At 41.7% G+C, this 13,704-nt stretch overlaps 1 protein-coding gene across 1 annotated transcript in view; it reads left to right on the forward strand.

Moving 5' to 3' along the window:
• Positions 1–11,857, forward strand: part of clip2 (CAP-GLY domain containing linker protein 2) — a 39,456-nt gene extending 27,599 nt beyond the window's left edge. The window contains 12 exon segments of the mRNA XM_034551100.1: positions 1–57; positions 2,191–2,241; positions 3,504–3,626; positions 3,628–3,915; positions 4,024–4,599; positions 4,697–4,754; positions 4,856–4,939; positions 6,872–7,028; positions 9,988–10,147; positions 10,747–10,935; positions 11,026–11,086; positions 11,180–11,857. The exon segment at positions 1–57 is cut by the window's left edge and continues 4 nt beyond it. Coding sequence (XP_034406991.1) covers positions 1–57; positions 2,191–2,241; positions 3,504–3,626; positions 3,628–3,915; positions 4,024–4,599; positions 4,697–4,754; positions 4,856–4,939; positions 6,872–7,028; positions 9,988–10,147; positions 10,747–10,929 — 1,737 coding nt within the window. The 3' untranslated portion in view covers positions 10,930–10,935; positions 11,026–11,086; positions 11,180–11,857.
• Positions 11,858–13,704: the final 1,847 nt, after the last annotated feature.

Consider the following 13,704-nt stretch of genomic DNA (forward strand, 5'->3'; position numbering starts at 1 on the left):
GTGGAGGACCTCCAGTTCAGAGTCGAGGAGGAGTGCATCACCAAAGGAGACCTGGAGGTATTTATCCACATAATTAACACCTATAAACTGTAATATTAGAATAAATGTGGTAAAAATCCAGTGTATCCATGAACATCGTGGACCCTGAGATGTGCTGAGAAGACTGTAACCTTCGAAACCTTCAACGTTGTCTGTACGCGACATGCAGACATTTAAAATAGCTTTACACCCCTCTCAACATTTGATTGACAGCTTCAGCTGCGGCGTAATTTAGGGGCAAAGGTCATGCGAGGATTTTAAAAGCCAGGCTGACTTCAATGAAGACTTACACCTCGTTTTTTTTAAGCCATTTAGAGTTTAAGTGTGAAATCCGAGTGGGAGCTAAATTCAATTTGTTCTCTTGTTGTCTCTCTCTGCATTCGGCCGCCTGACATATAGAAGAAGAATATATATATATATATATACATATATACACAAGAAACCCATTTATGACAGAATATCTATGTGTTTTTAGACAAAAAGGCTAAAGTAATGGAGTATAACGCGCTAAAAAAACTTTTAAGTGCATCAAACACAGTTAATGGATAAGGCTGGTGACCCCATTTATTAGTCACATGAGAAGGTAAAAAAAAAAAGTTCTTAATAATGACGTAATAAGCATTTTTCAGCTGAATTACATTTTTAATGGAGCTCTATTGCACAGAAGGAAGAGGAGACGTACACCGGACGTGTTAGTCGGAGGTATTTATAGTTGTTTGTCTTTTTAATGGGATTTAATGAGAATAACAACAAAAAGAAAATCACCAACTTTACTTATTATCCTTCAGTCGTTTTAATGAAAAGTAAACAATATAAATATTCAGCACATCATTAAACCAGTTTTTTTTTTTTTTTTTTAACCATAATACCTTGAATATGTATTTTGTTGGTGCAGAGTTCTCAAAAAATAAAAAAAAATTCAATAAAAATAAAAATAAACTTCACCCCAGAGCGTAAATCTCTCCGGGTCACGTGATCAACTCTGATCTCCATCATTCCCCCTTCGGATCTGTACGGCTCTCTTTCTCTTTTTCTTGTTTCCTCCTCCTCCTCCTCCTCCTCCTCCTCCTCCTCCTCCTCCTCCTTCCTGTCTTTCTCTGTGTCTCTCTCTGTAGACTCAGAGGAAGTCGGAGCGCGCCCACATTCGTCAGCTCGAGCAGAACCTGCTCCTCGAAAAGTCGAGAGCAGAGGCGCTCCAGAGAGACTTAGAGAAGAGGAGGGTAACGCTCACCTGTCGCACCTGTTTGCTTCTACGTGACGTGAAGTGTGCACATATATTTCAAATCAAACGCCAGATATGTGAGCGATCATTAAAGATCAATACACATATCACGGCCCCTGTAATCTCAGTTTAAAAAAAAAGAGCACCTCAGTTATTCTTAATCCAAGGCTTTGGGTCAATTCATTGCCTTTTTCTTTTTCAATTCTTGGGATTTGTTTAAATAATAAGAACAAAAAAAACCAATGCCTTATCTTTTTGAAATACATGTCGCAAAATGTGTCGGTGTGTCAAGTGTTTTGGGTGTTTTACTTTAAAAAAAAAGAATACGGAAACTAGGACCTCCGCCAAGGCCGTTTCCGTTAGTAAAAGGTAGAGATTGGGATCCACTCCAGAGTGTCGTGTGTTTGACTCTCCCACCGAGTTTCATGAGAATCGGGCCGGTAGTTTGAACCGGAATACAGACGACGAAACAAACGACAACGTGACCTTGGCGGAGGTCGTCGGGGGCCGGCCGGCCTTGGGGGAAAAAAGGGAATATTGTGCAAAGAACAAATATGCAGACCGGCTTCGCCATGCATACCTTCACCCCCCCCCCCCCCTCCTCTCCGTACATCCGTCAGCTGCTTCACCGCTAATCTTCTTTTAAATTGTGATATATCTTCTTTTTAAATTTAAAGTTTGGCCTTTTGGATCAGCTCCCCGCTCCCCGAGCTCTCCGCTCACGGTACCACGTTAGTGGGATCCGTCTCTTGGTTCTCAGATGAACGTTCTGGAGACTTTTGACTTTCACCGTGAACGGAGGACGGCGCCCACGGATTCAAACCGTACGAGTTTCGCCCCGATTTTCCACCAAAAAAAAGACGGCGAAAAAAAACACTTTTTATGGTTCCAATTACTTCTGATGCAGTGAGGTCTGCTTCTGCCAACAGGGAGGGTGCTCTCGCGGCGCAGCGGCCTCGAGGTTGGGTAAGAGAACCAAGGTGAAGAGAAAACCGACAGATTTCATCTTGTTTCTTTTTGTTTTTGGGCTTCAATCTCAATTTCTTCAACCACAACGTCGTCGAGGACGTCGCCATCTTGCATCGACTCTTTCGACCCTCCTGTGTGTCTCGATCTGAATGCCGCTCCGGCGCCTTCTTTGAGGTCCAGACAACATCTGTGCAGCTGTGCAGCAGGTCCTCCTCCTGCAGCCTTCACCTGAAGTGTGATGTGTGTGTGTGAGATGTGTGCGTGTGTGTGTGTGTGTGTCTGCAGAGTCACAGTCTGGAGGTCTTTTTGCTGTCTGTCTGCTTGGCTGCTTGTAGATGATCAGAGAATGGCTGCGCTCTCCTCTCATCTTCCACTTCTTTGCACAGACAGCGAGCCGCACGAATATGTGGGCAGTGACACGTTGATACCCCCCCCCCCCCCCCCTTGTTAATGTGTCTCTGCATGAAAATGATACGACGAGCTTTAAATACGAGGACAGCAGCAGCAGCATAGAAATGAGGATAATAATTGTTTTGACATCTGAGCAACTACAGTTTTGACCTGTGAGAAATAAAGAGATACAGCAAGATAGGAAATGACTAATTCAGAGGATTTATTATAATTATGAATAGGTGTATTTACCTTTTCAAGAGCAGACATCACACAGTTCTTTACAGCCAAAGACAAAACGACAGATATTGTACTAAAAACATTGAAAATCAGATGTAAACAAATGGATAAAAAAGTGTCCACAGATGTAAATAGACAAATAGATATCATGTAACTTCCCCCAGATGATGACTTACGTTAAGAACAATACCAGTTTTCCAAAAATGACATGTTTAAATATGCAAATGAGCCGTTGTCTTAATGGAAACATTTGGTGAATTGGACGCAAATGTCTGAAAGAAGACGAGTTGTGGAAGAAAATCTGCATAAATACCGACCACTAGGAAATAAAATGTCTGTTCCTCAGTCTTTGTGTCATTTTGCATCCTTGGGGTGCAGCGGGGAGCCCCAATGGTGCCGTGTGTCACTGTCCACGTGCTTCATGTCTCTCTACCGTGCACACATTCACTTGGCCGTCTCTTCAAGGGTTTCCCTCGGAGTTCCCGATGTCTGCTCTTCGAACTCAGTTTTAGCTTTTTTTCCCCTCTGGAATGACGTAGTTGAGCTGCAGGTTCTCCCTCCTGTTGCGTTACTAATGTCATTCTTTAAAGAAAAGAAAAGAAAAAATGTCTGACACGCGTTTTCCTTTTTTATCCCCCGCCAGCAAACCACAGTCGAGGAGCAGAGTCACATCATGCAGCTGGAGGAGGAGCTCAGCCTCAGGAGAGCCGAGATGGAGAACCTGCAGGCCAAACTCAGGGGGTCCGACACGAGCTCGCGGGGGGGGCGGCGACGACGGCGACGACGACGGCGACGACGACGGCGACGGCGCTCCGGGGTCCGACGCCCAGCCGGAGACCCTGGTCCTGCGCGCGCAGCTGCTGTCGGCGGGCCGCGAGCGCCTCAAGGAGAGCAGCGAGCTCAAGGAGAAGCACGAGGCGGCGCTGGCGGCCAGCCGGCAGGAGATCGAGTCGCTGAAGGCGGAGCTGGAGAGGAGGAGCCACGAGGTCGGCGAGATGAAGCAGAAGGTCCAGCAGGCCACCCGGGAAAACGTGGAGATGATGGACACCTGGAAGGTATCCTGACGAATCCGTTTTTGAACACGCTCTCGTCCAATGTAACCGACGTGAGATATGAATCCCTCTTAAATAACTCACGTGACTTCTTCTCGCTTCCGTCCGCAGGTTAAATTCGACTCTCTAACGGTGGACCACCAGCGCTCCTTGGGGGATCTGAAGGCCTCGTTGAGCGGCGATCGCCCCGCCCCGGCGGGCTCGGAGCAGGACGCCCAGGAGCTGAGAGCCGCGCTGGAGAGCCTGAAGACGGAGCACCTGCTGGGGGTGGAGAACCTCAAGGCCAAGCACAAGATCGAAGCCGCCATTCTGACCAAGGAACGGGAGGACTTCTGCACTCGCCTGCAGGAGGCCAAAGAGCAGCTGGCCGAGGTCAAGCGGGCGCGGGGGGTCGAGGCGCTGGTCGACAGCGGCGGCGAGCGGTCCCTGGAGGCGGCGGAGAAGCTGCAGAAGGCGGAGCAGAGGCTGGCGGAGATGGAGGAGCTTCGGGCGGAGCAGGACAAAAGCACGGAGCGGCTGAGGGAGCGGCTGGAGCTGGCGGAGGAGAAGACGGCGGACTATCAGGCTCTGCAGAAGGCCCAGGCGGAGAGCCAGGAGGGGATCCAGAGACTGGAGGAGAAGCTGAGGGTGACGGCGAACCAGCTCCAGGCCATCCAGGCGGACCGCTACACATCCCATGATGCAAATGTGCGTTTGCTGAGCCGAAGGAGCAAAGATCCAAATATGGTCACGCTGCTTTGATTTGAACTCTCTAAAAAAAAAAAACGCTGTTGTCCCTTTTCAGGTGATAGAGGATAATGACATTTCAGGGGAGAAGATGAAGCTGAAACAGAACATGGAAGGTATCAAGAAATGAATAATTCAAACATATTGTTAATGCTTTAACCGATTTATTGTGGCGTCGTTGAGTCTTTACGAGTTGAGTCTTTTTTTCTCTCTCCAGAAACGATGGAGAAGTTGCTGAAAAGGGAGAAAGAGGTCTCCGCTCTCACTTCCCAGGTCGAAGCCCTCAAGAGCCAGACGGGAGGTAAAAACGTCGTTTGACTCTTGACATGCGCCGCCGGTGTTTCGGTTTAACTCGCGGCCGTGTCATCTGGTGACTCCCAGCGCCCGCGTAAAAAAAAAAGAAGCCTTCAATCGGTTATAAATGCAGACTTTATTACCCACGGACGCATTCGGCAGCAGGAAGTCACCAGTTGACACGGCCGCCTGATAAACTGTAACACCTGTTGCTCTGAAAACCGGATCCTCTCTGATTCAGGCCACCGAACATGCAACAACAAGACATTTTGACGCAGCGACGGCCTCCTTCTGCGCTTGTTTGTGTTTTGATCGCTTTCGGGGCGCTTTGCCAATTTAGAGTTTTTTGTGGGGTTTTTTTTGTGGGAAAAAAGATCTGACACATTTCCTCAATAAATCAACTCGTTATCTGCGTGACATTTGCATAATTAGCCTTCCTCGGTGACTGCAGGCCCTCACGTCTGAGTTCGTCTCCGCCGCCGCGTTCTTTGATCATCGCTGAGAACAAAAAGAAGAAAAAAAAAAACCTCGAGCTCCGTCGCATCAAAAGGAGCCCGAAACACACTCGATGCAGGCAGATAATCAGATTGACACGAGTACGAGAAACAAGACAGTGAATAATTCAATGAGGAGGAAGAAAGACACAAAGGGAAGAATAGTTTAATTGTGGTTTAAATAGCAATGAAGTGGGTCCAGAAACACGGGACTTTCACCCAGGAGACCGGCCTTCACCTCCGACGTCAACGTTGACTTATTGGTCACGTGACTTCCGTAGTTAAGTAACGGCACTTCTTTAGTTACTTTAACCCAAACGTTGACTTGCATATCAACATAACCTCCTTACTTCGATGGATGTCTTCCACTATTTTGAGTGTGCACAGAGAAACCTTCAGCAGATGAATGTGAAAACTCTGCAACATACGGGGATTTAATCTATTTATGTATTCCAACTGGTGCATTAACAGTTATTGGTAACATATCCTTTATTATATATATATATTTTTATATATATATATTTTTTATATATCAATCATATTTTTATATATATATATATATATATAAATATTATATATATTGGTATTTATATATATATATATTTATATATATATATATTTATTTATATATATATTTATATATACATGGGTGAAAGATTTAAATTGTTTTCAAAACTAATGGAGGGTTGTTAATCAATACTTCATGAATAAATATTATAATAAAATCCTTAATATTTCATATACGATGAACTGTTTTATATGATCCATCAGCTGTTATATACCATATATATATATATATATATATATATATATATGTATATGTGTATATGTATATGTATATGTATATATATATATGTATATATATATATATATATGTATATATATGTGTGTATGTATATATATGTATATATATGTGTGTATGTATATATATGTATATATATGTGTGTATGTATATATATGTATATATATGTGTGTATGTATATATACGTGTGTGTGTGTGTGTATGTATATATATGTACATATATGTGTGTATGTATATATACGTGTGTGTGTGTGTGTATATATATATATATATATATATGTGTGTGTGTGTACATGTACAAATCATACACAGGTGGGTTAAAGATGTCAAATGTGTTCAAAACTAATGGAGGGTTGTTAAGTTTGCTCAGTTTTTATTATGAACAAATCAATACTTCATGAATAAATATTATAATAAGCATATATTATAAATACTTAATATTTCAGATACGATGCCAACTGTTTTATATGATCCATCAGCCGTTTATATACAAGTTATTAATGCTTCATGAGAGGAGTTACAGTTGTTTTACAGACATACAATGCTTAACAAGTACATAAATCAGCGTCCTACATTATTACGTGTCATCGAGAAGTTACGAGTCGATTATCATAGTAAATATTTCTTATTCCTCTTTCGCCAGCTCTGGAGGCCAAAGTTCGCTCGGGGGAAAAGAAAGCCGACGCGCTGGCCGGGGAGAAGATACGCTTGGAGGCGGAGCTAGAGTCCATGACCAAGAAGTCCCATGATGCCTCTGGGCAGCTGGTCAACATCAGCCAGGAGCTGCTGAAGAAAGAGAGGTATGGAGGCTTTATTGATTTCACAATCTGTGTTTCTGCACTCACTGGGAAAAATTAATAGATGAATTTGATCTCATATATAGATATATATATATATATATATATACAGGGGTTTGTTTGTATATAATTCATAGCCTGATTTATAATAAACAAATATTATTTAAAACATTATTTTTAATTGTGCGGATGTTGACTTATGGAGTGATAAAAGAGATATCTATAGTTCCCTCTTTAAAAACCTTTGAATTAAATATAACAACAAAATTAAATGAAATTATTCATATGTTATTGGGGTGAAACGTAAGACGGTTTTTCGTACACAGGCTATCACAGGGTAAAAAAGAAACATATAATAAATTATTGAAGAGAAATACAAAGTTATTAACTCTATAAACGTATTCAGATGAGCTCGGTCGCTTAACAGCCAGAACCTCGTTATGAATATTCTGCTTACACTTGTGTGTGATGACTTATTAATGTCACCTGCAGGGGTTTAGCAGACATCAACAGCCCTTTGGTGTTATACTAATATAAGTACTGAGGAAACACTTCTTCAATACTCTGTGGTGTGTCATGGAAGTCTTAACGATCTGATCAATTAAAAAATATATATCAAGATATTACAATTCTGATAACTGAGAATTATAAATATGGATATAAAACATATATTGTGTCCATGTTAAAAAAGTACATTATATTTGTGTAACTTGAACTTTTTATTCTTGAAGTCACTTGAGAATTGAGAAATACTAAAAACTTTGTGTTTATTTGTGCGAGTTTGGCATGAAATAATGTCTTTGCTTGTTTTACATTGATATAACCTTTTAAATAAAATCACTCGTTATAAAATCGTTTCCACAATTTGCTTTCATTATCCATAATTTGCCACAAGGCTCTTTTATAAGCACACAGCAGAAACTAGCAGCCCTCTGTACTAAATCCAGAATTGATGTTGTTTTTTTAAAGAATATTATGTAAGAAATAAATCTGAACAAAAGCGTCGTTCTCCTTCTAAAATCGTCCTGCATTTAAAAAGTACGCATTCAAAACAACCAAAGAGCTAGAATCTGTCAAAAAAAGACACTTGGTATAAATGATTATAAAAATTGTTTAAAAACTAACAGAATACAGACAGAGAATTGCATTTAAAGAGCCTAAAAATATCAGGAAAACTCCTCAATAGGGACATTTTACACAAACAGTGTTCACTATTTTGCAAAGCCACTGACTTCTTATGCACTGTTGTTATGCATTGCATATAATATGAAATAATATCCATAAGATATGTTGCTTATAGTTCCAAATCGCACCCCAAAGCATTGTGGGTCAGAACTGCCAGAAAAAGCAAAAGTGCTGGCTTCTCCCTGCAGAATGTGATGCAGTAAAAGAACATCCTGGTATTTTCACTTGTATTTTCACAACATCATTGCAGACGTGCGGAAGCTTTTATTAAACAAGTCCACACACATTATTACTGGCCCTCTTACATGATGCACTGCTTACATTATTGATGGTTATGTTAAAAAAAATAAGTGCTCCTGGCTACAGCAGAATATTTTTCTTTGTGCATCACCGCTGCAGCAATTATGTCGTACGCGATAAAAATGATATAGCATCGCTTGAAAGATTCAGTGCGTGCCCCTTTGAGTTAGCGCTAGCGATAGTGGATGGCGGTGTTATTAGCGCCGCGGCTGCTATTTCAGGCTGTGACATCCTTTGAGGGGAAAACAAATCAGTACATCGCCTCAGGACAGTCCACTTTGAACACATTTCTATCTTTGGAAGCCAATTCACGGAAGCCAATTACTAGCAAACGCTCATGTGGTAGAAGACGTGATTTCTTTTTTTTTAGAAGCAAACAATAATACGGTCCAATATACACACAAAAGAAAAAAAATCAATATTAGGTGATGTGACGAAGGTTTGGTGATGGTCAGAGTGCCTGAGGTGATGGAGGAAATGGCGAGAGAAGAGGAAGAACCCATTATGCGTAACTATAGCGCTAAGGAGCTCTGTCTGCGTGTTCTTCGCGTATCTCAAGAGCCGTTCATCCGATCTACTTCACACTTCATGGGTGTTTGGCTGGCGACTCCGTGGAGTGCCGTGTCGAATTTGGCGCAGTTTGGATGCACAGCTCATTCGATATTAATTGATTTGTAATACATTTGCGGCCAGCGCTCTGTGCAGGGGTTGGGGTTAGGGGGGGCGGAGCTTCAGGGCTCTGCTCGACTTGTCACATGTTTAACAGGCCGCGGTCCGTTGGCTGCAGTTCACTTTGGCTGCTGGAAATGCTGATGTCACGACCCAAAATCTTATTCACTTCACCCTGCAGCAATCGGCCCCGCTCCGAAGCCAAGTGCAACTAAGCCACCCCCCTTGACAACGCAGTAAGCAGCGATACCAATTGCCAAGCAATAGGGTCTGCATTCAAATAACCTTTCACTAGTAACATCACAGCTTGAAAATGTAACAATTTCAGCACACAGAGGAAGAAATCTGGCCGGGGGGGAAATTCTTGATGCTCAAACTTGTTGAGGTGCACAAATGTCAAAGCAGCCAACCCCTTTGGGTAACACGGCGCCCTGATCACAGCAATGTGGTTCTCTGATATTAGCATGTGGGCAAACAGCCAAAGGTGAACAGTGTCGATGAGAATAAGGTGCATCCATCCACCAGCCGGTCTTGACACGTACAGAGATGAGGCCGCCTCCACAATCCCCGCTGGCCAGACTGGCTAATATATATTATTCACACCATGGGTGTTAAATGATAACAACCTTTCTGCAAGGTCTGAGCAGATCCACGACCCGAATAATCCAAATTGCACTGCCTATTGATCCTTATTGCCCCACCGGAGTGGTCAAGTTCACGGCAAACACAAAAAAAAGTATTCAATTTTTCTGAGTAATAACAAACGCAATGGTTTGTCGAGTTATTCCATGATGTGTTGTCCTTCCAGGAGTCTGAATGAACTGAGGGTGTTACTCCTGGAGTCACATCGCTATTCCCGGGATATGGAGAAAGACCTGAACCGGGAAGTGCACAAGGCCGAGTGGAAGGTGAAGGAGCAGAAGCTTCAGGACGACATCAAGACCCTGCGAGAAAAACTGCTCCTACTGGTGAGGAGGAACCGCTTAGTGGTGCTCGCTGCTTCTGGGGAGAATCTACCCAATTGTTTGTTTCCCAATTCTAGAAATGTTGTTGTTGTTGTTGTTGCTTATTCCCCTGAAAGTGTAATTTAACATGCACTAAAAGTAATTTGCGTATGGGTCAAGCTCTATTAAAGAAAAGCCATCGCCTACATTTCCCATAATGCAACTCGATCTTGCATCTTTTTTTTTGTTTTTTTAAAAAAAACCTACCCTTCCTGGTCTATAAAAACTTCACACCTGTAATTTTAAACATTTTGAAACTGATGACATCATCGGGTCGATTTTCTGAAATTGAGAAAGCTCTTCCTTGGATAAGACAACTGTTGCTGGGTGATTGGTCGCAACCATAGTGGAAAGAAATGTATAATAATATATATAAATGTATATTAATATTAACTGTAGATGATTCTAAAGAGGACATTTAGTATGTTTAAATAGGGAAATGTCATCTTTTTATGATATGAAAAGTGTATAATAATAATTTCCATATTTCACATACACATACTGTAGCTTGGTGGTGTAACCAGCAGGCGTTGGCTGATATCTTCCTGCCGTTTGCGTTTTAGGGTCGGGAGCGCTCTTCACCTGACCACCGGCGGTACTCCATGCTGGATCCCTCCGTCCTGGACTCGGAGGTGAGTCGCCTCCGCCAGCGCCTGCTCAGCACGGAGGACGCCCTGAGGAACGCCATGGAGCACAACCAGCAGGTGGACCAGCTGGTCCAGGCCATGCGCAGGGCATCCAGATAAAAGCCCGTAAAACTTTACTTAAAAATAGTCCTTTTTCAAATTTCACTTCCCACACAGTCAAACAATACGCTGATGATCCGTGACTGTGTTTTTTCAGATTCATGGTGCAAATTCAGCCAACGGGATTCATCATCAGGAGTCGGGCAGTGCTCGAGATGTTGGTATTCTGTCTTTATTTGTATAATCATTATGGACGTGGTGATATTGTTCAGTGCTGAGACATTTTGTTTTTTTTGGGGGCTTTTCTTAGGAACAACACTGATATGAGCAGAAGAGATTGAGACTGAACCGGGACACGCGGAGGTCCGTCCTAAAGAAAAGCTCGCCCGACGCTTTCTCCTGATCCTGCAACGGGACGCCTGAGGAAGATTTCAGTTTGCAGTTTAATACCAAAACAACGAATCTCTTTATCTCGAGTGAATTTATGTGTCGTCGCAGAAAGCACCTATTAGCCAATCACGAAGGCCTCTTAAAGTACTATAAAATATAACACAGGAAATGGGACACGGACATGAAGAGATATTATGGGTACAACTCCTGAGACTTTTGATGCTTTGCCGTAGTTTTCAAATTTCAATCCGCAAGTTGCCGGGATCTCTGTGACAATTCTTAATTTTGAATCGGAAAAGAAACGGCTGATGGACAGCGACGTGAAGAACTGAAGAAACTGGGTCTCAGTCGCTTTGTTTTGTTTTATTTATTACTTTTAATTTGCTCCTCAGCTTTGTTAGAAATCCTCTTGGCCAGTGATACTCAGAGCGACTCTTCAAGGAAAACTTCAACTATTATTTTTAAGAGAGTTTGACCCGTTTGTCACTTTACTTCATACCTGATGAGAGAAAATTGGTCTGTTCACGCTCCTGCTTTCGTGTACAATATGATGAGTAATTGTGGGTTAATGGAAGTATTAAAAAGGCCCTTTAAAGTGATTCTGACTAATACAATCTGTCTTTTGATCATAAAACACACACACAGAAGCCTTGCAAAGTATCTGTAAAAAGAAAAATGAGGAAAAAAAGAAGCTTTCATCAGGTTGAATTAATTTGTGCAATAATGGATTCCAATGGTGGGGAATCTGAAAATGTGTTTTTTACTCCCTGAGAAATCGTTCAAGATTTTTTTTTTTTTTTAAAAGGTTCAATGTGTCACATTTAGAGTGATCCATTGGCAGAAAGGGAACATCTTTATTTTTTCTTTAATGTTCAATCGCCTGAAAATATGAATCGTTGGCTCATGATGACACGAAGAAGAGAAGTTTCAGTTGGTTGCCATCTGAAACCTCACCACTAGATGGCACCAAATCCTACACACTGGACCTTTTTAAGTTAGCAAATAAACACAACATAGCGTCTTGATTAGCGAGAGGTCTGGCGATGCGATACTAATACATGGGTTATGATTCAATATATTATGATATGACACATTTTAGAAAAACTCAAGTGGCATAAATAACACAACACATGCATAAACAAATAATTGTATTAAGAGTCCCTGTAACATCCGACATCATAGCAATATTTTTTTGTGCAATCTGAGCCACCGTATGCACCTAAACTAGAGCTGTAAACTATCAGTGTTTTTTTTTAAGAATCAATACAGTAGCATGCAACAAGATCTTTTTTGCGTTTACATAAGTGTCACTTTTAGTTGTATCAACATTTTCTAACACACCCAGTCTCAAGAAAATACGCAAAAAGACGGAGAAGCAAACCCGAGTTTTATTTCCTCGGGCACCCATTTAGTGCATTATCGCTGATATGAGACAAACATTACAGGAAAGAATCTTATCTAGTTTTCTTTTCAGCTCGGTAGAATAATTGCTTTACACCTTGGTTCACTTAATTATGACATACAGTTAAGCGTCGGCGCTGTTGCTATGGTTACCTCAGGTCTAATATAGGCTGAACTATCACGGGACCCAAATTAAAAGCGGTGGTTAAACTGTTGACTTGAACTTTGTTTCTCCAATTATTTCTGTGCCACAACACGACTCGGGCCAAACTTTTCTTAAAGGTGCAGAGCGTAATATACATCGGTAGAAACGTATTATCAAAAAGTGTGTGTTTTCTTTAGCGTACAACCACCGGGAGATGAGAATCATTGTGTTTTCAGTACATTTTAGAAAAAGCTGATTATATATATTAATACAGGGGTTTGGGCAGAAGTTTCAGTCGGTTACCCTCGCCAACAGGTGGCGCCACAATCGTACACGCTGCACCTTTTAAATGACTTCCTGCCAGCTCTGAGTTCTGGTATTCTATGTTTATAGAACGATTATAGTGAATTACATATTTTTTGTGTTCTCAAATGCAACCTTGTACCGTCACACCTCTTATCAGTGTTTAGCCGCCATCTTTTATTTACCATAAGCTTCATATCAGTTCAAACACTGGTATTAATTAGTGGTGCAACAAAGCGTACATATTTGATGCCGTGTATAAATGTACCCGGATTACTTTAGGTATATAAAATGTTGACTTTATCCCTCCACGTCTGGATATAATTTACAAAGAAAGTCTTCCACATATTGTTTTTTTTTTTTATCCATAACTAGGAAATCCTGTTTTTTGTAGTTTGCTGTTGCTGCACAAGAGACACGACAGAGGTGAGTATTTTTGTGTCTCTTAGTGCTAAACATGTAGGACAGGTGCTGGTCAGCTCAGATAAAAACAAAAAAATCTAAAAAAGATTTCTCCGTTGGATATTGTACGCAACCTTTTTCGCCTGGAAAGGGTTTCGTACCCTTGTGGTTATTGCTGCAATGGTTTTGGAAAT

Source organism: Cyclopterus lumpus, chromosome 14, assembly GCF_009769545.1.
Source record: "Cyclopterus lumpus isolate fCycLum1 chromosome 14, fCycLum1.pri, whole genome shotgun sequence".
Lineage (NCBI taxonomy): Eukaryota > Metazoa > Chordata > Actinopteri > Perciformes > Cyclopteridae > Cyclopterus > Cyclopterus lumpus.